At 48.6% G+C, this 26,151-nt stretch overlaps 1 protein-coding gene across 1 annotated transcript in view; it reads left to right on the plus strand.

Annotated features, from left to right (window-relative positions):
* Positions 1-26,151, plus strand: part of ZDHHC17 (zDHHC palmitoyltransferase 17) — a 520,726-nt gene that overhangs the window by 186,635 nt on the left and 307,940 nt on the right. The window contains exons 6-7 of the mRNA XM_086919563.1: positions 9,288-9,352; positions 15,972-16,134. Coding sequence (XP_086775689.1) covers positions 9,288-9,352; positions 15,972-16,134 — 228 coding nt within the window. The remainder of the gene's footprint in view (positions 1-9,287; positions 9,353-15,971; positions 16,135-26,151) is intronic.

The following is a 26,151-nucleotide window of genomic DNA, read 5'->3' on the forward strand; positions in this document are numbered from 1 at the left end:
TCTTGCTCTCTTAAATTGTCATCTGTGAGTAATTGCAGGTATTCTTCTGCCTCATCCACCCTTTTTAGGACTTTAATTTTATTTTTCTACATCACTTTTAGTGATGCCGGAAATTTTAGCTGAGCGGTAGCGCCAAGTTGTTTAAAAGGTTCTAGCAGCTTACCAAGCTCCCACTTTCTAGATGCTGTGATGGAAGGCACATCTGATCTGATCTGATAAGAAAAGCCGTCTATCAAAAGCTCGCTGGTTCTTAATGCCCTATTGAGGATCTCTTCTTTTAGAGTGTACCTCAGAAAATGTACTATGATCTTCCTAGGCCTGCTCTTGTTTGGGTTCTGCCTGAATGGGTCCCTGTGAACTCGTTGGCTATCTTTTATTATTTCTTCTTCAGACATCTCTAGATCTATTGTTTGTTTAATCAAACTGGCCACAAAAGCTTTGATATTTCCCCCTTCTACACCTTCTGGAACTTTTAGCAGGCGTAAGTTATTTCGCCTTTGTGCGTTTTCTATGGACTCCATTTTTTCTTGGATTCCTTGCTCCTTCAGTCTGAGATCCTCAAGCTTTTTAGTATGTTGAGTAGCAGACTTTTTTAGTTCTGCTACTGAGGATTCTAGATCAGTAGTTCTAGCAGCTAAAGCATCGAATTTCTCCTTAATCTCCTGCTGATTAATTAGTGTTGCTTCGAAACCACTTTTGACCTCATGACTCAGGGCTTTTAGCATTAGTATCACTGACTGATCCATATCTGATATATTTATGGGGACTGCAGATAAGCTGCCCTCGCTGTTAGAATTCATTATATGTGTTAGAACTTCTTCTCTAGATTCAAAATCCTTATCCTCAGAACTATGTGTAGTGTTTTGTTTCGAGGTTTCTACAGGGTCAGGGACTTCCTCGAGCTCCAAGTCCATCTCTAGCCCCTCCAAAACTTGGTACTTGTTAGTAGTTTCCAAGCTGCTTATAGCTACCCCACCTAAAGCCTCTTCTGACAATTTAAGTTCTAATACTGAAGGCACGACTTTAAAATATGCCTTCAAGGAAGGAGGTGGTTTCGTCTTTTCAGCTATTTTCTGAGCTTTAGCACCTTTTTTTCCAGCTTTGTTTAGAGATTTTATCTTGGATTTTGATATAGCAATAGGAGGAGTGTCTAGAGAGGCATTTAGATTGGGTTGCTTTCCCCCCTTGCTCCTAAGAGTATATCCCGAAGCCTGGGAGCCTTGAGTCTCTCTTTCTGACATATGCAAGTCTGGGGTTAATAGAGCTAGATCCTTCAAAGCCTCACTTGGCCCGTTGCATTGTGGGTTTGGTGGTTTTAAATTCCATTTTATAGTTTCAATTTTTCCCCCTGGGTAGTAAAAACTATATCTATATCCAGCTCTTCTCCCCTTCTTAAGCTCGTATGCAGCCTTGAACCATCGTATTAAACCCTGTTTTGAGGCATCATATGTTCCTACCTCTAAGATGCAGGTAGCAGAACGTGGCAGAAGAGGAGTCACGGCCCCTGCCGTGTCAGTATGAGTGAGCCTCTCCAGACTGTATGTTTTTTTAAGCTCTGACACGAAGAAAATGATGAAAACGGCAAAAAACAGAAAATATCAGCAAATCTGTTCCCCTTCAATAACCTTCAGTAACCGGCTCTGCCTTTTCAAGCCGCTCTCGCTGCCACCGCCATTCAGTGCTCAGGAAGCTCAAAAAAGCCGGTGCGAGCACCTTGTGCCCCGGGCTCCGCTTTCCGCTCTCCGCTTTCCGCTTTCCCCCAGCCAGCCAGCCTGAGTCGTTTTGTTTGTTTAATTTGATCTTTGCGGCTGCTTGAAAAGCCGACGGAAACAGAGAAAACGCCAAAGCTCTAGCACAAAAGAAACTGCTCCCGCTGTCAACGTCGTAGAAGCTCGGGGCCGGTACAAGCACCCTGTAGCTCGGGCTACGGCTACGCCCGCTTACCTCCGCTCTCCGCCATCCAGCCTGAGTTGTTAGTTCGGTCCTAGTTTGGCGGCTACTGTATTGCTGTAGTAGTTCCCGCTTGCGCCGAGGATAGCCGAGGATACCAAGAAGAAAAAAAAAGGTTAGAACAGCATTTTTTACCGTTCGCTGCCCCGCTCATACCCCGCACAGCACAGACACCCGAGGCTCCAGAGTCTCCCGACTAGCCACGCCTGCTAGCCGCCATGTTCTCCCTCCCCTGATCAAGCAATAGTGCAGATATACGTATCGCCACTGCTGCACTAGTGGCAGACCAAATTCGTCCCGTGGTGCCACAAATGTCTTGAGCTCGCCGTGGAACAGCAGGTGAGCGAGGGTGTGGATCCCTGCCACTTGCCAGGGGACCTAATTGATCATATCTCCCCAATGTGGATGACCTCGTTATTTCAAATGGGCACTTGGTCAATCAGGCGTACGCCCATCAAGAGGAGCTTATGGGTTTATGCCCAAGTTTTGTTCATGGCCTGCAACAGTCCCGATGGTGGACAGGTCTTGAAGATGGAGGAAATGCAATCCCGGCAAGCCACCTGTCAGGCGGTTCTCAATCGTGACCCATTATGGAGGATTCTCGGACCTGAATATGCATGTATGCCAGTTGTGCTAGGTGAAGGGCATGCAATAATGTTCCACGGATAGGAGGCTTAGGCCCCCGGTGAATCTATGGGCAAGGATCCTCCTGACTGCCAGCAAGGCCTCTTTGACCCCCATATGAAGTCTTTGATAGTTCTGTTCACCCAGAGGAGTACTGAGAGAGTCATCAACAAGGAGAGCATGCCCAACACAAAGGTGAACCATGTACGGGTCAAAGTCTTTACCTCCTGAGTCCGACCCCACATAGAATTGTTTTTAAAAATGCTTCTGTCCAGATCAGGTTTATTAAATAATGATGTAACCGTACCCTTTTTATAGAGAGAGCAGCATCAAACCAGAGGTCAGAGAAGAGTTGATGACATAACAGATGTGTAACCCTGTGACTGGGCCCAAGGCCTGGTGAATTGCCTTTGGACAGGGGTCATATGAAGAAATGGGTATGGGTCATATCAAAGATGACCTCTAATGACATTATTGGTAGAGCGGAGATGTCTATATGTGCCCTGCACACTACCATCACAGATAATGGCCTGTCTCAGGATTGCATGATCAATGCTGTTCAAGATCCTAGTGTTGTTTTTACTTTGAAGAACAAGGCTGTGTGGGCTCAGGTCGTGTGATGCAGTGACCTTGGAGCCACGACGTGAAGGGAAACTATTGAGCCTGTAATGAAAAAAAGTAATGGTATAAACAACTTTTCGTATGAGCAGATCCACAAGGATTGTAATTTATTTTTATTTATTTAGAAAGTTTTATATAGCGCGAACAAGATCTTTGCAGATATCAGAGCGCTTTACAAAGAGGGGGTACATGAGGGAGCATAGTCAACCAGGTAAGTCAATAAAGCTAGCAGTACAAATAGGTGGGGGCAAAGCCAATCAAGTAAATCAATAATACAAGTAATACAGTTGGCAAAGGGGTCGAACAAGTAGTACAGATCGGTTCAGAGTCTTTAAGAGTCCGAAATAATAGCTCAGGTGTATTTAGCCATGAGGATAGCTTTTACTTCTTTCTTAAAGTGTATTGGAGGAGATGAGCCTGGTTTCAGGAGGGAGTGAGTTCCAGATCCTGGGTGCCATTCCTGAGAAGCAGCGTTTATAAGTTTTTTCCTTCCGGAATCTTCGAGGCTTCAGCAGAAGATTGTTTGTGCCTCTAGTGTTTCTAGAGCTGCCAGAGATTGTCAGCTTCTGAGTGAGGTAGCCGGGTGAGTTCAGGTGTACCGCCTTGTGTGTCAAGCAGGCGATTTTCAGATGTATTCTGGCTTCAAAAGGCAGCCAGTTCAGGGATTTCAAGTCAGGGGAAATATGCGAGTGCTTTTTTGACCCAGTGATGAGTCTCGCTGCAGCGTTTAGAGAAGCTCTTAGGGGTGCGGTAGTAGTTAGGGGGAGACTGCAGAGGGCGATACTGCCATATTCTATTCGAGGGATGACTAGTGCTTGTACTGCAGTTTGGAAGTCTTTGGCTGGGAGGAAGGGTTTAAGTTTCCTCAGGGTATAGATTTGGAAGTTCGCTCCCTTAGTTGCCTTGCTGATATGTTGCTGCATATTGAGATTGGTGTCAAGTGTTATGCCTAAAGATTTTGCTGAGTCCACAATGGTGGGTTGGACATTGAGTGCGGTTAGGTGTTTAAACCAAATTTGAGTGGTAGAGATCTTCGCTGGAGGTGAGATCAGAAGGAACTCTGTTTTCAGAGCATTGAGTTTGAGATGATTATCGGCAAGCCAGGATTGGGTGCTTCTGATCGTTGAGTTCAGGAGCAAAATGTCTTTGGGGGATTGTAATTTGAGATAAAGTTGGGTGTCATCGGCGTACATGTGAAAGTGTACATTGGTTGCTTGTAGCAAGGTGGTGAGAGGCTCCATAATTAGGTTGAACAGAGTCGGGGATAGGGAGGATCCTTGGGGGACGCCTAGCGATACATGTATTGGCGAGGACATCATGTTGTTGCTCTTGAATTTCTGCGACCTGTTGTATAGAAAGGAAGTGAACCACTTGAGAACAGTTCCAGATATACCCATTCTTGTGTTTAGTAGTTCGAGTAACTTCTCATGTTTAACGGTGTCGAATGCTGAAGAGAGATCAAGAAGGATGAGGAGGCAGGTGTCGTTTTGGTCTAGGATTTGAAGTGCGTCGTCAATTATGTGAGTCATAGCAGTTTCTGTACTGTGCCCTGCTCGGAAGCCTGATAGATGAGGGTTGAGGAGTTCAAACTGATCAATGTGTTTAGTCAATTGTAGTTGTGCTCATTTTTCCAGCAGTTTGGCGAGAGTGGGAATATTGGTAATGGGACGGTAGTTGTTCAGATCAGAGGGGTCGGCTGTAGGTTTCTTTAGTATGGGTGTGACTTGTCCAACTTTGAGGGAGTCAGGTATGGTTCCTTGTTGAAGTGAGCTGTTGATAATTTTAGTCCAGAGTGGGAGAAGCAAAGGGGTAAAGTCTTTTACAGCGTTAGCAGGAAGGGGGTCCGTGAGGTGATTGGATGGTTTCAGGGTGCTGAGCAGTTTGCCAATTTCTTCTTCAGAGTAGGTGTCAAAGGATGACCATGTAGCATTGTTTTTTGGTTCAGTGGGTGCTATGCAGTGGGGTTTGGAGTAGAGGCTTGCGTCAATGAGGAGATCGCTCTTTATGTTATCAGTTTTTTGGATAAAGTAAGCGGAGAAGTCTTCACAGGCGGGTGCTTCGCGCACTGTGCTGAGTGGTTGGGGTTGTTCCTTGGATTGTGTTCTGATTAGCTCAAACAGTTTTCTCGGGCGGTTTTTTGCTTGGTCGAGCTGGAGGCTGAAGAAGTCTGATTTTGAGCGTTTTATTTTCCTGAAATAGGCGTTTCTCTTTTTCTTCAGAGTTTTTAGGTGCAGTGCAGAGGGAGCTGATCTCCAGGTGCGCTCTGCCATTCGCATGTCTCGTCTATCCTCATTGAGACTCCCGTCGTACCATGGATTGGAGATTTTAATGGAGACTCTTTTTAGCTGCATAGGTGCAGCCTCATTAATTATTGAGGTCATAGTGTTGAGGTAGTGGTCAGTCAAGGATTGAACGTCCGTAGCAGTAGGTGGAAGTAGTAGATTGCAGCTGTTAGGAGGCAGAGAGCTTGGGTTGAGTTTTTTCAGGTCTTTTTTCCAGATTTTGGGCTTGGAGGATTGAACCGGGTTAAATTTAACTTTTTCATTGATGAAGAATGTGACAATATGATGATCTGACCAGTCACAGGGTTGGATGGGCTCGAGTTGGATATAGTCCTTTTTGGAGATAAGGTCGGGCTGTTGCATATTTGGGTGAGGTCAAGTGCATTGAGGACATTTTTAAGGCTATTTACCACCGCGTCATTGCGATCGTTCCAGTGGAGGTTGAAGTCGCGAAGGTATATTTGGGTGAGCTGCCGTCCGGAATTGTTTGAGATCATATCCATGATTTGTTGGGAAAAGGTGAGGTTGTCCCTGGGTGGGGGGTAAATGCCGTGAATAGAGCATATCAGTTTGCCCTCACTGATAATGTCGAGGCAGATGTATTCACAGGATGTAGGGGATGGTAGGGAGGTGGAGTTGACTTTCAGAACAGAGAGGTTCCTGTAGATGCATGTGATTCCACCACCTATTTTGCCGGACCTGTCAAGTCTAATGATGTGGTAGTTGGGAGGAACCAGAATATCCATTATAGGTGACGAAGATTCAGTTAGCCATGTTTCAGTTAAAAGGATTAGGTCAAGGTCGAGTGTTAAGATGAGATCAGCGATGGCGGCGGAATGTTTCGAGGCCGATATGCAGTTGAGGAGAATGCATTTGAGACGGGGTGTGTTGAGGGTGGTAGAGGGTTCTAGAGAGAGAGGGACTTTTCTAAGGTTATTAGGGATGGAGATTCTGCTGTTTAGAGTGGGGGGGTCTAAGGGGATTTGAGTGTATCGTGGGAATGGTGAGGTGTGTGGTGGATGTCTGGGGGGCTGGGTCGTAGGCGCGGAGGAGGGTGAGTGTGTCGAGGTCCGAAAGAGGGTTGCAGGGGCGATGAGGGCGGTTGTTGCGATTGCTAACAGGGATTGAAGTCCAGTGTGGGGAGTGTTGAGTGAGAGTCAACCGGAAGGGTGGGGGACATGTTGGGAGGGGAGGTGGAGGTGGGTGAGGGGTGTATGGGGTGTGTGGAGAGTAGTTCTTTGATGATGTGCATGTCTTCTTTGACCTGGATGAGGGTGGCCATAATCTTGTCCAACGTGGGGTAGGTGTTGGAGGTGGGAGTGGAAATCAGAGGTGAATGACTGAGCAGGGAATTAGCGTGCAGGTGGGGGAGTGGGCTGGTGTTAGTGCAGGGCTCCGTTGTGTCAGTGTACGGGATGGTGTTCGGGAGGAGAGAGGGTTTGGGCGGGAGGGGTGTGGATGAGGTAGGGAGGAGGTTGGTGGTATGAGTGAGGGCATTGGTGGTAGGCGGAGAGAGCAGGGTGGAGGATGGGTGTATGTTAGTGGTGGTGGGGGTGCAGGAAGGGTAATGGGGGCTGAGAATGGGGGGGGGAAATGGGATTGGAGATGGTCCTGTTGTGAGGAGAGGGAGTTAAATTAAGAGAGGAGGTGTGTTCTGCGTAGTTAGTTAGAGGGTAGTGGGGACTGAGAATGGGGGGGTAAAGGGTGGGATTTGTCGTTGTGCGTGTCGTTCTGGTGCTGAACTAAGTTAGATGTGTTGTGGGTGGGAGCTGTGATGTCAGGGGTGAGAGGAGTGTTAATGGTATGCGTGGAGGTCCGTGGGTTGGTAGGGGGGGAGGGGGTGGGGTTGTGGGTGAGAGCAGTGGAGTCAGGGGTGAAAGGAATGGGAGTGGTATGAGTGGAGGTCCGAGTGTTGGTGGGGGGGGGGGGTGGGTGTGCGGCTGGTGCATGTGGGGGAGAGATCTGTGTCTGTGATTGAGGAGTGTAGGGTAGCTACAGCAGGTAGGTCATTGACTAAGGTGCTGGGGGTAGAGGTGAGGTGCGTGTCGTTCTGAGGCTGAACTAGGTTAGAAGGGTTGTGGGTAGGGGTTGTGAGGTCAGGGGTGATAGAATTGGAGGTGATATTAGTGGGGGTCCTAGGATTGGAGAGGTGCTCTTTGAAAGTGGGGAACAGGTTTTCTAGTAGTTCCAGGTTCCTGTCTGTGGATTGGATTAGGACAATCCCGTTATTGTAGATAGTAATGGTAGTTCTGCCTGGGAAGAGTTGGGATGGTGTGATGGAGAGTTAGTCCATGAGCGGATTTCCTGGTGGTGGAGACAGTGAGTAAGGTGAGGAACGCTTTTCTCCATTGAGCTCTGCGTGTGGTGTGGAAGATGATATCAGTGTTCAGGGATCCATTGACCGGTGCGAAGTAGGTGTCTGCAAAGGGGGTTTCAGGGTGGGACCTCAGGAAGTTGTGTTTAAAGCGTTTAGCGGCTTTTTTGGTGATTGCGGGTGGGTAGTTGATTTTATATGTATGCCTGCCGATGGGATCCATGTTGGGATGGCGGTATAGGTAGGTGCGGCTAGGAGGCAGCGTACAAGCGCAAACAATAAGTTACATGGAACAAAAGTGACCATAGTAAGGAACCAAAATACATGAGGTAGTCATCGGTGCATTACAGGAATAAAAAGTGAAATGGGTGCAGTTTGCAGAAATGTACAGAATACAAGTAGAAGTATAATACTGACGATATACTTAAGCAAAATACAAATGCAGCAGTAAGTTACATGAATCAAAAGTGACACTAGTGAGCAACCAAAAATATATGAAGTAGCAATCGGAAGATATTCCACAGTATTGTGTAGTAGGTCAAGCTGTAGAAAGCCATGTGATACATCACTGTCGAGGATGAAAAAAATGTCACTAGCATCTCTGCCCCCCTAAAATGAATAAAAACAGAATCTCTTAGAAGCTAGTCAGCAAGCCACCCCACCTAGGGGTGGTATAGAAACGACAGATGTTCCACCTACTTGAGTTTAAGGCAAATGCTTGTCGGCAAACAATTTTGCTCATGGGACTCTACTTCCCCAGAGAGCATCGTTGTGGGATTCCATGTTGGAAATACACACACGCTCTAAAGAGCTTGAGCGTTGGTCCTGTAATAAGTCTGTGTCCCTGCCACAGCAGAGTTCCCAGCACCAGTCGAAGAAGCTCTGGCCCCTTCCGATCTTCATGCCGTACTGTCCCTTGTCTGTCATGTACTCCCGAACATGTACGCCCAGCTGCTGATATAGAAACGCCAGTTCTCCATTGGTGTTTGAATGTACTAATACATTGTCTTCCTGTAACCTTTCTCATCCTCTTCTAATGTGAAAGATCTCACCCTCTTTAGAATCCTTATTGCCCTCATTAGCTGCCTGGGTGATTTATTCACGTTATTTGGATCTACTACTCCCTTTCATAGATGGTCTACCTCCGGTGACTAAAATAGTACCACCCACTGTACGCAACTGTCTACATGCTCCTTGAAAAATGATTACATTGAGGGGTCTATTGTGCATAGGTAAAACATGTACAGGTTGCATGAGTTGACCATCTCCCACTGGTTATCACAGCCGTGGTTCTCATTTCGTGAGTTAAAAAGCATGTATGCACTTCCCAATAGTGTTGGATGGTCTGCTGGGGGTTGTGTGCTAGTGAGATGCTTTTTAATAATGAATGGGGATAGAATATCTTAAGGGTTTTTTTTTGTTCTTGTTTGTAGCTGGTCTGCGGTGCATCCATGTTCATTTATTTCTTCTAACTTGCAATTTTTGCCCTTTAAAAGGATGTCGACATGATGGATCAGAATGGAATGACACCATTAATGTGGGCAGCCTACAGGACACACAGGTGATATATGTTCAGTCTTGTTTAAGTTTAGATGGATGTTACATTCTGTCTATTGTTTTGCAGGTATATACTTGAATGGAGTTTGTGTGCAGTATGGAAGAGATCAATTCTGAAGTGTTTCTGTTATCAATCAGTCCTCTCCTTTTTAGGTCTCGCCTGAGACAGCGCTGTCTCTTTGAGACATTTAGTAAGTGACTTTTAAAAGTGCCACCAGAGGCTTTTGGTGGCCTACAGCTTGCGTTCACGAGCTTGTGCACGTGCACAGCTGCCATCGATGTTTTTATTGCTATAATCAGTCTCCCCTGCTTGCACTACCACCCCTCCCTTTTCCCCCTCCTTCCTGGTCAGCTTCATTTAGGTCTTCTAGCTGTGAACCATACTCCTCTGCTTGCACACCCCCACCTTCTCCCCCTCCGTCTTCGTCAGTTTCATTTGTGTCTTCTATCACTGAATGCTCCTGCTTCCACCAGGCACACACACCACCAGCCGTCTGTGCACGCTTCCACCAGGCACAAACACCACCAGCCATCCGTGCACACTTCCACCAGGCACACACACCACCTGCTGTCCGTGCACGCTTCAACCAGGCACAAACACACCAGCCGTCAGTGCACGCTTCTACCAGGCACACATACCACCAGCCGTCAGTGCACGCTTCCACCAGGCACACACACCACCAGCCGTCACTGCATGCTTCCACCAGCCGTCAGTGCACGCTTCCACCAGGCACACACACCACGAGCCGTCAGTGCACGCTTCCTCCAGACACACACACCACCAGCCGTCAGTGTACACTTTCATCAGGCACACACACTACCAGCCGTCACACAGTACCAGCTGTCGGTGCACTCTTCCACCAGGCACACACCACCAGCCGTCGGTGCATGTTTCCACCAGGCACACACCACCAGCCGTCGGTGCACGCTTTCACCAGGCACACACACCACCAGCCGTCAGTGCACGCTTTCACCAGGCACACACACCACCAGCCGTCAGTGCACGCTTTCACCAGGCACACACACCACCAGCCATCAGTGCACGCTTTCACTAGGCACACACACCACCAGCCGTCGGTGAACACTTTCACCAGGCACACACACACTACCAGCCGTCACACAGTACCAGCTGTCGGTGCACGCTTCCAATAGGCACCCACCACCAGCCGTCAGTGCACGCTTCCACCAGGCACACACACCTCCAGGCGTCAGTGCATGCTTCCACCAGGCACACACAACACCAGCCGTCAGTGCGCGCTTCCATCAGGCATACACCAGCAGCCGTCGGTGTACGCTTTCACCAGGAACACACACTACCAGCCGTTGGTGCATGCTTCCTCTAGGCACACACCATCAGCTGTCAGTGCATGCTTTCACCAGGTACACAAACACACACACCACCAGCCGCCGGTGCACACTTTCACCGGGCACATACACCACCAGCGCGCAGTGCACGCTTTCACCAGGAACACACACTACCAGCCGTCGGTGCACGCTTCCACCTGGCACAAACACCTCCAGCCATCAGTGCAGCAGGCAGGCTGTACTCAGTTTCTTGGTAAATATGTGTTCGATGCCTGGGAGGGAGTGGGTAGAGTTTCCTTAAACCGTGCTGAGTATGCAGGTGCAGTGCATGAACTCCTGTGTGAGTGAGTCATGCTGCCTGGGGCTCACTCACTCCACACTTTTAAATTGACCTGCACCAGGCTTTTTCTCATTTGCAGAGTTCGGCGCATGCGCACAGTTAGGCACCCCTACACCCCCGGGAATGACTGCTTCCTACAACCAGAATGGAAACAACATTCAGAGAAATGAAAACAAGTTCATTTGATGCAAAGAACTGTTAACAAAAACCATGTCCAGCTATTGTAGATCTGGCACCTTAAACAATACCCACAACAAAAAACAAACCAGCATTGGCATAGCCAATAAGTCTCACTTTTTGGGCCCCATAAGAATTTAGCTATGCAGCAGAATATCCTTGGTGCAACAACACCAACTGTTGCATGGCTAAACACTTATAAGGTCCCAAATGCGAGACCTATTGGCTATGCCAATGCTTGTTTTAATTCTACTAAACGTGTGCTGATCATGGTGAATGCCTGAGTTTCGGGGAGTTGCATTATTCCAACCAACTGTTAATGCGGACTCCAACTAAGCTGTGGCATTGTTTGTAAGAGAAATGACTCTTACTGTTCTTCAGCAAATTTGTATTTTGTGTCTACTACTCTTAGATTTCTTGCTTTGATGGCTTACATGTTTTTTTTCCATCTGCCTGACTGAACGATTTCTGGCTCGAGCCTGTCCCAGGTGAGGTCGCCCCACCTCCGCTGCTCCTGCCCGCCGTGGCCAGGACCCTGCCCTGCTGCCCTGCTGAGTGCTGTGCACTGCCTTTGCACAACCCCGTTCCAGCCGCTGTTTGTCTGCTGCGGCGTGCCTGCTTTCCCCCGGTGTTACTGTGCGCCTGCTGCTTGCACTGTCCACTAGCTCCCCTGGTATTTTTATCCCGTTTCCGCCCGTTCTGTTTTCTTGCCCCACTCGCCTCCTCACCTGCTCCCCCCCGCTATATCTCTTGCCTCCCTTGTTCTTCTCCTGTTTCCCCCTGGTCCTTAACCTATCCCCCCCCCTCGCATTTGCTAAACTTGCCACCCCCTTCTCTCCTTCTGTACCCCTTGTGCTGCCCTCCCCCTCCTGTGCGCTCCCTCGAGCCGCCCTCCTTCCCGCCACTGCCCCCCCGGCGTCTCCGCCCCTCTCCTGCCCATTGGCCGCCCCGCTCCCGCCACCCAGCTGACCCGCCCGCCCGGCTCCTCACTTATGACGCCCCCCCAGCGACCGCGCAGCGGACGCGCGCAGCGGGAGCACTGATTGAGCGCCGAAGGTGCGCCAAAGGTAAGCCGTCTGCGCCCGTCCACGCCTGGACCGCGCCCAGTGCCAGGACCCCTGGGCCCCGCAGACACCAGCCCACCCGCGGGACTTACGATGCCGCCACCCTCAACGCACTCAACACCGGCCGAATCCCGGGATGCTACCGAGCCACCCCGAGACCAACCCACGGACCCTTCAGCTGCCACGCCTGCAAGTTCACCTGCATCCGGACCTGCCCCGCACCAGCACCCGCCAAGCCGAACACCAGCAGCAACCACCTGAAGTGCATCCTCCTCAACACCCGCTCCGTCCACAGACACGCCATCGAACTCTGGAACCTCCTCGACACCACAGCTCCTGACGTTGCCTTCCTCACGGAAACCTGGATGAACGACTCCTCAGCACCCGACATAGCCATCGCCATCCCAGAGGGCTACAAGATCACCCGAAGAGACCGCGACAACCAGACTGGAGGAGGCATCGCCATCATCTACAGGGACACCATCCGCATCAAGACCAACACCGACGACACCCTGACAACCGCCGAACACCTGCACTTCCAGATCCACAGGGACCCCAAAACCACCCTCAGAGGCATCCTGATCTACCGACCCCCGGGACCACGCACACAATTCAGCGAGGACATCGCCGACTTCATCAGCCCGCATGCCCTCCCCTCCGCTGACTACATCCTCCTGGGGGACATCAACTTCCACCTGGAGAACAACAACGACCGCAACACCACCACCCTGCTCGACAACCTCGCCAACCTCGGTCTCAAGCAGCTGGTGTCCACCCCCACCCACCTCGCCGGACACACACTCGACGCCGTCTTCTCATCCAGCAAAGACATCGCCTTCAGCCACTCCACCGGACTCCACTGGACGGACCACAGCTGCGTCCACTTCACCTTCAAAAAAACGACGATCCACCACCACCAGCAACAGGTTGCTCGAAGAAGCTGGAACAAGATCACAGCCGACCAGCTCGCTGCTTCCCTGAGCCAGCACCCTCCCGCCAGCTCAGCGAACCCCAGCCAGGCTGCCGACAACCTCACAAAGTGGATCAGCAACTGCACGGACGAACTCGTCCCACTGAGGACCCCGCCCAGCAGACCCAGCAGCAAGAAGGCCCCATGGTTCACCGACAAACTCAAGAGCTCCAAGAAGAACTGCAGAGCCCTCGAGAAAGCCTGGAGAAGGGAACCAACACCGGACAACATGACCACCCTCAAGCTTGCCACCCGGAAGCACCACCAACTGATCCGCGCCACCAAGAAAACTGCATTCAAGGACCGGCTGGACAACAACGCACACAACTGCAAGGAACTCTTCAACATCGTGAAAGAGCTCTCCAACCCCAACACCGGAAACAACGACATCACCCCGTCGCAAGACCTCTGCAACTCCCTCGCCTCCTACTTCCACAACAAGATCGCGGACATACACAACAGCTTCAGCACTCAACCGACGCATGCCACGACCGAACCACCGCCCCCCACCACCACCCTCCGCGCCTGGACTCCGATCAGCACCGAAGACACCGTCCGCATGATGAACTCCATCCACTCCGGATCTCCAACCGACCCCTGCCCTCACCACGTCTTCAACAAGGCCGACGCTGTCATCGCACCCCACCTGCAGGACATCATCAACACCTCCTTCGACACCGCCACCTTCCCGGAGAGCTGGAAGCACGCCGAACTCGGCGCCCTACTCGAGAAACCTACAGCGGACCCCACCGAACTCAAGAATTACCGCCCCATCTCGCTCCTCCCGTTTCCAGCCAAAGTCATCGAGAAGACCGTCAACAAACAGCTGGCCGCCTTCCTCGAGACGAATGGATCCCTCGACCGCTCACAGTCTGGCTTCCGAGCCAACCACAGCACCGAGACCGCCCTCATCGCTGCCACCGATGACATCCGAGCCCTGATGGACAACGGAGAAACAGCGGCCCTCATCCTCCTAGACCTCTCCGCTGCATTCGACACTGTCTGCCACCGCACCCTAGTGCAGCGCCTCAGCAACGTCGGAATCCAGGAGAAGGCACTGGAATGGATCATCTCCTTCCTCGACGGAAGAACACAGAGAGTCCGTCTACCACCGTACAAGTCAGAAGCCACCGAAGTCATCTGCGGCGTCCCTCAAGGATCCTCGCTGAGCCCCACCCTCTTCAACGTCTATATGAGCCCCCTCGCGGCCATCGCACACCAACACAACCTCAACATCATCTCCTACGCTGACGACACCCAGCTGATCCTCTCCCTGACCAACGACCCCGCCGCCGCCAAAGCCGACCTTCACGAAGGGATGAAAAACGTAGCCGAGTGGATGACGACCAGCCGCCTGAAACTGAACTCTGACAAGACGGAAGTCCTCAACCTGGGCTCCTCGCCCTCCGCCTGGGACGACTCCTGGTGGCCCCCCGCCCTTGGCACCGCACCCAAACCGACAGACCACGCACGCAACCTGGGCTTCATCCTGGACTCCTCCCTCTCCATGACCAGACAAGTCAATGACGTCTCCTCGTCGTGCTTCAACATCCTGCGCATGCTACGGAAGATCTTCCGGTGGATCCCCACCGAGACCAGGAAGACGGTCACCCAGGCCCTCGTCACCAGCCGTCTGGACGACGGCAACACCCTCTATGCCGGAACCACCGCCAAGCTCCAGAAGAGACTCCAGCGGATCCAGAACACCTCAGCCAGACTTATCCTCGACATCCCACGACACAGCCACATCTCCGGACATCTGAGAAACCTGCATTGGCTCCCCGTCAACAAAAGAATCACCTTCCGTCTCCTCACCCACGCACACAAAGCCCTACACGATCAAGGCCCGAGCTACCTCAACAACCGCATCAACTTCTATGCTCTCAAACGCCATCTCCGATCAGCCAGTCACGCCCTCGCCGCCGTCCCCCGCATCCGAAGAACGACAACAGGAGGAAGGTCCTTCTCCTACCTGGCCGCCAAGACCTGGAACTCCCTCCCGTCCGACCTGCGCCTGACCCAGGACCACCTCTCCTTCAGGAAGAAGCTCAAGACCTGGCTGTTCGAGCAGTAGCAGCACCCCCCCCCCCCCCCCACCCCCCAAAGCGCCTTGAGACCCTCCGGGTAAGTAGTGCGCTCTACAAATGTCTTGATTGATTGATTGATTGATTGATTGGCTCTGGTAGATAAACAATTGACATCTATATTTTGAACCACGTTACCTACAGAAAACCCATAGCTTTCCGTATTTGGATCAGTTTAGTAACTCTGTTTTTAATAAACTTGTGTGCGCTCAACGTGTTGGTGTATGGTGATGTTTATGTGACTGAACAAGAGTGGGTGGGTTTTATGTAATGTAAAATATCCTTGGGGCAGATGTGTTACATATGAACTCCTTGAGTGGGAGGGTGGAAAATAAGGTGAGAGATTCCAGATTTCTCCCTTTAGTGCTGGAAATGGAGTAAATCCTCTTTTGCCTTATTCATAAAAGGACCACACAACGGCAAAAATGTGTGTTAAGGATGCAGGACCATTTGCATTGAACCTTGCCAAGAAGTTAAAATTGTAGGTTGTAAATTGGTGTTCATCTATGTTGACAACTTGCTCCAGCATGTTCTTGCTTATACATGCACACTTAGGTTAAATATTTAATGTTAAACTGTATTTGAGCGAGTTCTTCAGACCACCAATCTTACTGGTTACAAAAGTGTTCTATTTTATTTACTGCTTGGGTAGCTTTGTTCTTAAAAGTATTTTTATATTTCAGTGTGGATCCCACTCGACTGCTGCTCACCTTCAATGTGTCTGTGAATCTTGGTGACAAGTACCATAAAAATACAGCGCTTCATTGGGCTGTCCTTGCAGGAAATACTACAGTAATTAGCCTTCTTCTTGATGCTGGTGCTAACGTTGATGCTCAAAACATCAAGGTAAAAAGTGTCTCTTTTGTTTTGTTTAATAACCGACTCATAGGTCGGTACATGGAACCATCCTACTACTTTCAGGTCCAATTCATGAAAAAGCATGTATGCCATTTTTAAAAGGACAGTCGCGCAGCAGGTTTTTCGATGACAGCCAGTGAAATGTGCTTAGAACTCAAACGCCGTATTAGAAAGTGGTCCGGTTTTAGAAATTTGCCTGAATGTTTTCTATTATGAAGCTCCCGATCTGTAAAATAACATAAGTGTGGTGTGCCAAAACATTCAAAATGTGATCTGGAATGTCCCACTGTAAACGAGATTTCATGGTGGCATTACACGTCCTCCTCTGAGATTGTGGGGAATATTAGAAAGGAAAAAACATCAGAAGTTCTGGGGCATGGTGTTGAATGAGCTCCTTCCCACAGCCTAACCCATGGGCTTATGCTGCACTGCCCTAGATGTAGGGCATTTACTTAACTCAAGAAATACTTGCTTGCCATGCGGAATAAGATTAGGAGTAATAACTAGAGTGATGATTTGGCATCAAATAGTCACCATTCTGCTTGGCACAGCTATGATGCAATCTGGGAATATCAGTACCTTTTGGTTACCACAGTTGAAATTTTATTGGGCCCTAGGTGCTGTCTAGAGTGCATCCCGACCCTTGAAGTGTAACAACTTAACCACTATTTACTGCGGTGAGGCTCCCTGACAGCAGGCCGGGACCCTATGTGCCCGCTCTATGAGGAAGAAGAGAGACAACCTCTGTGGGGCAAAAATGCCTGGTCGCAACACGTGCTTAGACACTAAACCCCCGAGGATGCCAATAGTAGTGAAAGTTCTCCATGTAGGCAGTCTCTCACTTTCCTCCACTATCCCTCCAAGAATCTCAATGTGTCTAGCTGGTTCTGTATCCTCTGTGTCCATGCAGAGGTCTTTAGCTAGATTCTTGAAAACTACGGCTCAGTTGGGTCACCCTTCCAGCCAACTTTCGTTGATCATCTGTCAGAAGCCCCATATTGATCACCACTGTGTCAATTGTATACTAGAGATTCTCTCTGGATGTTCCAATTGTCCCCAGCATTGCATCCAATGTACTTTGCATTTTGTCTGTGCCTCTCGGTAGCTGAAGGTCTCCTGGTGGTACTGGATCCCGTAACAGAGGGGTTGCTTCTCCCACCTTTTGCGAATCTTGGGCTGTCTTCGGTAATCTCTGGCATGCCATCAGCCTGTGTGGGGTCTTGCGCCTTGAGGCGCTGTGTATGTGAACCAGCTTGTCTCCAAGTATTTCTCTATAACTTGCCCTTTTGAGATGGGCCTTGCCAGTGAAGTGGATGCACCAGCCCACAGTCCACCAAACCCGATTGATCGGACTTGTCGGGCATGCATAGGAACAGCAAGTACACTTGCAGTGCGTGAGAGTCAATTTTATACCAGGAAGGCATTTCACAACTGCCCTTGGGTCTGTGTTGGTCACATGTAGTCCGGGGAAATTTCAACCACTGCACAGCAACCCTCAAATGAAACACTTTTCTGTGTACGTTGATAGCTGGCAGTTTTGCCACTTCAACATTGTGGTTAGTGGGGCAGTAAGATGGGGACAAGGCAACCAGGAACCACCCTTCTAGATGACTGAAGCACTTCTCCCCCACCACACCATACCCCCTTATGGCATCTCATGTGTCCCATAAATGGTTCCAGGCCCAACCTTGGGCCAATACCATGTGTTCGAGGCATATGGGCTGCAGATGGTACATTATGAATAGATCGTCATCTGGTGTTGGGCTCGAATGATTGCACTTTGTTTTTCTCTTGGAGAGTCTTTTGTATCTTGGTGACTCCTCCCTTGGTTGGTAGTGCGCATGGGCATCGGCTCCATCCTTAGATTGTTTTTTTCCGCCATCGGGTTCGGATGAGGATCGAGACGCTCCAGATCAACTTCAGAAGAAAGTGATTTATCGGCGCGTATTCCCTTTCCAATTCGACGGTATTGTTATCGAACGCGTTCATTTCCATTCCGACGCGTTGCAAATTCAAAATCGAAGAGAAAAACTTGGATCTACGTCGAAGAACAGGAGGCCTTTCTCGACGCAGTCAAGCCCGGAGTCCATGGAAAGGACTCCATTCAAAAAATGTCCAACGTGTGGTGCTAAGTTCCCACACAAGGACCTACACGAGGTGTGCAACCTCTGTCTATCGCCTGAACACGAATCCAGGGACTGCGAAGCCTGTGCAGCATTCTCCTCCAAGCTAACGATTAGAAATCGTCGAGCTCGAAGACACGAGGTTTCCAGAATGCAGGCGGAAGCGATCCCGGAGCTGTTCGGAGACGAGCAAATCGAGGAAGAAGAGGACCAGTCGGGGTCGGAAGGGGACCAGTCGGAGGTTGAAGAACTCATCGAGCAACAAACCGTGAGTGACGACGTCCCCTTACCGAAAAACCGACCCCGTGCGGTAACGACCCCGCCCTCGGGCCCGGTCAAACCGCTGAAAAAAGTTTCCGACACCCCGCCCTCGGGCCCGGCAACGAAACCGAAACTGAAACCGAAACACTCGGACTCCCACCATGTCGGATCCGAGAAAAGGGCGACATCGACTTCGGCACCGAGGCTACATACAAAGGAGAGCTCGGTATCGAAACATTCCATGTCGAAACATAAATATTCCTTATCGCCCAAGATACACTCGATACCCAGAAAGTCGGAATCGAGCAGACATTCGGTGTCGAAAACAACAAGATCTGACGATCGAAAACAAAAGCACCTCTCGGAACCAGGACCTTCGGTACCGATTCAGGAGCAACAGACGGATCCCAAACAAAAGATCTTGTTTATTGATCCACAAACTGGGAAAGTGGTCACGAAGAAGAGAAAGAGTGAACAGTCAGAAGATAAACCTCTTCCTTCAAAAAAGAGAACAATGGGGACGAATATAACTCCTCCTGCTTCTCCTCGTCCTAGAGTCACACCCTCTTCTCCTATTCCTCACAATAGGCCAAATATTCCTACACCTTCCACACCAAGACCAGCTACACCTCAGTCAGATGTAGACAGTGATCTAGGGGAGGGAGAACCTCAAGGGGATGACGAAACTATCCCAGATGAGGAGGACCCATGGGAAAATTATGATGTAGGGTCAGATGAGGACAACGACCCAGAGCTATATCCCTCAAAGCCTTCACCACCTGATGATAACACAGGTTTTGTGCAGCTCATTAATAGGGCAGCAAAATATCACAAACTAGATATGCATACAGAACCTCAAATAGAGGATTTCTTGTTAGAGACTCTACCTAATGCACAGAGAACATCAGGTACTCTTCCTATGTTGAAGGGTCTTCTTAGTCACACAGAGGAAATATTCGAAAACCCAGTGAGAGCCAGGGTGTTAAACCCAAGAATTGATAAAAAATACAAAGCGGCTCCAAAGGACCCAATATTTATTAGAGGGCATGTACCTCTAGACTCGCTGGTGGTCTCAAACGCTCGTAAAAGAGCAAACTCATTATCTACAGGAGAGGCTCCTCCACCAGATAAAGAGTCGAAGTTAATAGATGCATCAGGCAAAAGAGTAGCATCACAGGCAGCGAATAGCTGGCGTATAGCCAATACCCAAGCACTACTCGCACGTTACGACAGGGCACATTATGATGAGTTAGAAAAACTTCTCGCACATCTCCCAAAAGAACATCAGAAAAAGGCAGATCAATTAATACAGGAAGGTAAAATAATAACCAATACTTCCATTAAGTGTGCATTAGACGCAGCAGACACTGCAGCAAGATCTATTAACACCAGTGTCATGCTGGGGGGCCGTGCTTTCTCCAACACGATCCCAGCTTTATGGAACAAATTGGATCCAGAGCTCAGGAAGGAGAGCAATCTACTTTCCTTCAGAAAGAAACTTAAAACCGTACTATTTAAACAAGCCTGGAGCAGGTCTTAGGTGCATAGCTGGTTTCCAAGTGAATTTAACATCTATCATGTAAATCTGGTCAGACCGCGCTTAGAGACCCCGGTGGTTATAACGCGCCATACAAATTAAATAAATAAATAAATAAATAAATAAATAAATAAATGCTAAGAAGGCATGCATGGCTTAGAATCTCAGGATTCAAACAAGAAGTACAAACAGCCCTACTGAACAAACCATTTGATCAGAAGACATTGTTTGGTTCAAGCACAGACGAGACATTAGAAAAAATGAAGAAAGATACGGAAACGGCTAAGTCAATGGGAGCATTGCAACAGCCAACACACAGAGGTTCCTTTCGTAGATCCACCTATAGAGGGGGCTCAAAGAACACAGGAACGAATCAGCAATCCACATCTTTCACACCAACATCACCCAGAGGTAATTCAAGAGGCAGTTACAGAGGTAACAGCAATAAGGGTAGAGGCCGCGGAAATAATAACAACCGCAACGCCTCAACACCAAAACAGTGACTTCATAAAGCTCCCCCCAGACCACATAACACCGGTCGGGGGACGTCTATCACAGTTCCTACCTGTCTGGGAAAACATCACGTCAGACAAGTGGGTGAGACAAATTATCCAACATGGTTATTGCCTAGAACTCACAGCTACCCCACCAAACATCCCCCCCAAACAGCGTCCAATGAGTCAAGATCATCTGACATTGTTAAGAGAAGAAGTTCTAGCACTTCTACAAAAGCATGCAATAGAGAAGGTCCCAAAAGATCAACAAGGAACAGGAGTATACTCTCTATACTTCCTGATCCCCAAAAAGGACGGGTCCCTAAGACCAATATTAGACCTCAGACCTCTCAATGCTTACATAAATTCGGAGCATTTCCACATGGTCACGCTCCAACAAGTACTCCCTTTACTGAAGAAAGGGGACTTTCTTTCTACACTGGATCTAAAAGACCCTTACTTTCATATCCCAATTCACAAAGCCCACAGGAAATACCTAAGGTTTGTGTTAGAAGGACAACACTATCAGTTCAAAGTCCTTCCGTTCGGTGTCACAACAGCACCAAGAGTTTTCACAAAATGTCTAGCTGTGGTGGCAGCACACCTAAGAAGACAACAAATACATGTCTTCCCATACTTGGACGATTGGCTAATAAAGGCCAAGTCAAAGGAAGAATGTCTTCACAACACACAGAAGACAATTCAATTGCTGCACCACCTAGGGTTCACGGTGAACTACAAAAAATCACACCTGCAACCAAACCAGATTCAGCAATACCTGGGGGCTACAGTAGACACAGAAAAGGTAATAGCATACCCCAACCCAATCAGAGTACAGACAATGGTCGGGTTAATACAAAGATTTCAACCACAACACTCACTACCAGCACGAGTGTTTATGCAACTATTAGGCATGATGTCCTCCTGCATACTGCTAATACCACATGCCAGACTACAAATGCGCCCACTACAAGAGTGTCTAGCGACACAGTGGAATCAGGCTCAAGGTCAGATTACAGATCTGGTGTTGGTAAACGACCGGACGTATCGCTCTCTGAAGTGGTGGAACACAGAAAACATTTCCAAGGGACGGTCGTTCCTAGAGCCAATTCCACAAGTGATAATAACAGAGGACGCATCGCTCTCCGGATGGGGAGCGCTTATGGACAGATACACAGTGCAGGGGAAGTGGAGTGTGCAGCAAAAGAAACTGCACATCAACTACCTAGAACTATTAGCAATATTTCTAGCACTAAAAGCTTTCCAAATGCAAATAACAGGCAAAGCAGTCCTGATCAGAACAGACAACATGACTGCAATGTATTATATTCAAAAACAGGGGGGGACACACTCTCTCCAACTGTCCAGACTAGCACAGGACATATGGAGATGGGCCATTCCTCAAAAGATCTACCTGTTAGCGGAACACCTACTAGGAGTTCAAAATCAAATAGCAGACATCCTAAGCAGACAGTCAGAACAAGTACACGAATGGGAGCTGCACGACCAAATACTACAGCCATTCTTCCAAAAATGGGGGCAACCAGAGATAGATCTGTTTGCCAATCATCAGAACGCAAAATGCAAAGAATACGCATCCAGGTACCCACACCAACGGTCCCAGGGCAATACACTGTGGATAAATTGGTCCAACAAATTTGCTTACGCGTTCCCTCCTCTACCACTAATTCCGTTACTGGTTCGGAAACTGCAGCAACACTCAATGACAATGATACTAGTGGCACCCACGTGGGCGAGACAGCCGTGGTTCACCACGCTGCTACAACTCTCACAAGTACCACATCAAAAGCTAAGGTTATTACCCATGCATCTTACACAGAACCATGGAGAAATAATGCACCCAGATCCCAAACAACTGAACCTAGCGATCTGGCTCCTGAGGTCATAGAGTTTGGGTATTTAGATTTACCACCAGAATGCATGGAAATCATTAAACAAGCAAGATGTCCTACCACCAGAGCATGCTATGCAGCAAAATGGAAGAGGTTTGCTATACACTGTAACAGTAAGCACATCAACCCTCTGGACGCATCCACTAAACAAATCATTTGCTATTTATTACACTTACAGCAATGTAACCTAGCATATACCTCTATCAGAGTTCATCTCGTAGCCATAGCGACGTACCTACAAAACAGGCAACATCTGTCACTGTTTAAAGTACCAGCAATTAAAGCTTTCATGGAAGGACTCAAAAGAGTCATTCCACCAAGAAGACCACCTTCCCCAGTTTGGAATCTCAACATAGTGCTTACCAGACTAATGGGGCCACCCTTTGAACCTATGCATAGGTGTGAAATACAATTCCTCACATGGAAGGTGGCCTTCCTCCTAGCTATCACGTCACTTAGAAGAGTAAGTGAACTGCAGGCTTTTACGATTCAAGAACCATTTATTCAGCTACACCAAAATAAAGTGGTTCTTAGAACAAACCCAAAATTCTTACCGAAGGTTATTTCAGCATTCCACATCAATCAGTCAGTGGAATTACCGGTTTTCTTTCCAAAACCACAAACAGTAGCTGAAAGAGCCCTACATACATTGGATGTTAGAAGGGCCATATTGTACTATATAGAAAGAACACAAACTTTCAGAAAGACAAAACAGCTATTTGTTGCGTTTTCTCCTACACATAAAGGCAATCCCATCTCCAAAGCGGGCATTGCCAGATGGATTGTAAAATGCATTCAAATATGCTACTTAAAGGCAAAGAGAGCATTAACTGTTCCTCCTAGAGCTCACTCTACACGTAAACTAGGAGCATCTATGGCATTTCTGGGAAACATTCCACTAGATGACATATGCAAAGCGGCTACCTGGGTTACACCGCACACCTTCACAAAACACTATTGTGTAGATGTGCACACAACACAACAAGCTAGAGTGGGACAAGCAGTATTAAAAACATTGTTTCAGACAGTTGCAACAGACACGGGCGACCACCGCTAGGGAGAGAACTGCTGTATAGTCTATTCATAATGTACCATCTGCAGCCCATATGCCTCAAACGGAATATGCTACTTACCAGTATGCATCTGTTCTTGGCATAGAGGGCTGCAGAGTGGTACATGCCCTCCCAGCCTCCCCGGAAACCTGTGTCTGTTCCAACATTATCTTATTTAGATACACTTACATGGGCACTCTTATCTGTATTTTACTATACTACTCCATCTAACCCTACTATGGCAAAACAATCTAAGGATGGAGCCGATGCCCATGCGCACTACCAACCAAGGGAGGAGTCACCAAGATACAAAAGACTCTCCAAGAGAAAAACAAAGTGCAATCATCCGAGCCCAACACCAGATGGCGATCTATTCATAATGAACCACTCTGCAGCCCTCTATGCCAAGAACAGATGCATACTGGTTAGTAGCATATTCCTTACCTTATCCATAGAAGGGTGGGGGCAGTAATAAGAAAGAGCACCTGTTCTCTTTTCTAGGTTCATGGCTCAAATCGATCATCTTTGAGACTTCTCCACCACACTTGTGGTCTCCACTGGGCAGCCTCCCCTCCTCGGGTGTCACTGCGCTGCTACCTAAGGTGGCAATTTTCTCAGTGGGCTATTTCACAGCTTCTCACCTCTAAAAGGGAGCGGGCCCTACAGCGTCGCATCGGGGCCAGTTGTCCACAAGTCTCCGTGTCAGCAAGGCCCCTCAGAGGACATATGGAGGATTGGACACAGACTGGGGGTTCAGGGAAAGGAAAGAAAATGAAATATTTCCTAGTAACCATGACGGAAAGTTTCAATTCTATTAAGGACGTGGAGGCGAGGATTATGCTGTAACTTTCTTTATTCCTTACAGCCAGCAGTGTTCAACTTCAACATTCAACAAAAAACTAGCATTCCCATGGTCCCTTAGACAGTCCATAACATCCACCAATCATCTCCTTCCGTCATCCCTGAGGGAGAGTGCTTCCTGTGGCAATTCCTCTTTCCAGACTGCAGCCAGAACAACTTTTCATCAGCTCATTCGTTTTTGGCACCCTCGGGAACCTGAAACAGATCAACCAGAAGGAGCATGACTATATTCTCCGAGACTGACAGACGAGCCCGAACAAAGCTTCATTATCTGATAACCCAAAGAACACATCTCCAGAAGAAAACACAAATCAAGCCATACATACTTATACCATACGAGGAATCAGCATCCAAACGGTAAAAAACATGTAGCCATAAAAGGGTGGGCAAAGGATATCGTTAGGGCCCTGGGAGGGAATAATCCTCGCCTCCGCATCATTAATAGAATTGAAACTTTCCGTCATGGTTACTAGGAAAATTTTCATTCTATGTCAGGACCGGAGCCAAGGATTATGCTCGTTCAAAGCTTATCCATCACCAGCGAGGCCATATCTATGGCTGGTTTAAAATAGAATCTCTTGGATATTGAATCCGATGACCAGTCAGCGGCGTTCAAAATATCTTCCAGCCTGGCTCCCAGATAGAAGGCTTTTGACGCCATGGCTCCTCGCTCCGAATGAGCACTAAACTGCAAGACGTTTTTGCCCGATTCTTGCGTCACCCATCAGACCCATCGTGCTATAGTCAGTGGCATAACCGCTTTGAAGGGCTTCTGCAAGGAGATTAACAATTGTCGTTCTCCCGGAGGACTAGTTTCCTCCGTCATACTTTCGTATTCCTTAAGGAATCTGACCACCCACAGTTTGGGCGAACCATCAAAAGCTGGATATGAAATCACCCTAGAGTCTGACTTAGTTCTGCGGACAATATGTAAAGGTAACACCCTGCGGGGTGTGGACTCGACCTGATCTGTCCAAAGCCCGAACATCGGACACCCTGCGACAAGAGACGAGGCATAGAAGCATCGCCAGTTTCGCCGAAAGTTCCTTGCGGGACAAATATTTATTGACTTGCCAAGAGTTAAACAGATGGAGAACTTTGTTAACATCCCAAAGGGCGGAGTACCGCAGTTCCGGGTGAGGCGTTAAGCGAATACCCCTTGTTAGAAATGAGATATCTGGTTGACTAAGGCTTGCGTCAAAGCCAGGCAGAAACCACCACTCTAGTCAGGGCAAGGGAGTCACACGCCAAGATAACCCCTGCTCACCCCCTTGGTAGCTTGGCACGAGCAGACAGGCTTATCCCGGAGGCAATTTGTAAAGCTTTTGCGCGCGCACCCATAAACACCCAAGGCCCACCACAAAGGAAACTCCACACAAGGTTATATAAAAAAAAATAGCCTTTGTATTATATCAAACACATTAGATAATAACCACACAATTTACAAGGTGCCATAGGCACGGGCAGAATTTACAGGGGATTATATACATGGGACAGGGCCACATGGACCACTGTCAGGAATAAGCACTTGGTAGAACTAGCACTTAGCACATAGAACATATCATAACTGTAGCGCCAAACAGCAAATGTAGCACACAACCAGTAACCACTGGTAAAAGGTAAGTACCACCTACGCAATCCTAAACACCTTAGGCAAATATCACCAGGGAATCATAACCTCACTAGCATAACCTATACTAGGAAAAACAACCTCCTAAGCATAAAAATACATTTCGGGGTGTAGACATGAAGCATTGCATAAAT

Source organism: Lissotriton vulgaris, chromosome 1_1, assembly GCF_964263255.1.
Source record: "Lissotriton vulgaris chromosome 1_1, aLisVul1.2, whole genome shotgun sequence".
Taxonomy (NCBI): domain Eukaryota; kingdom Metazoa; phylum Chordata; class Amphibia; order Caudata; family Salamandridae; genus Lissotriton; species Lissotriton vulgaris.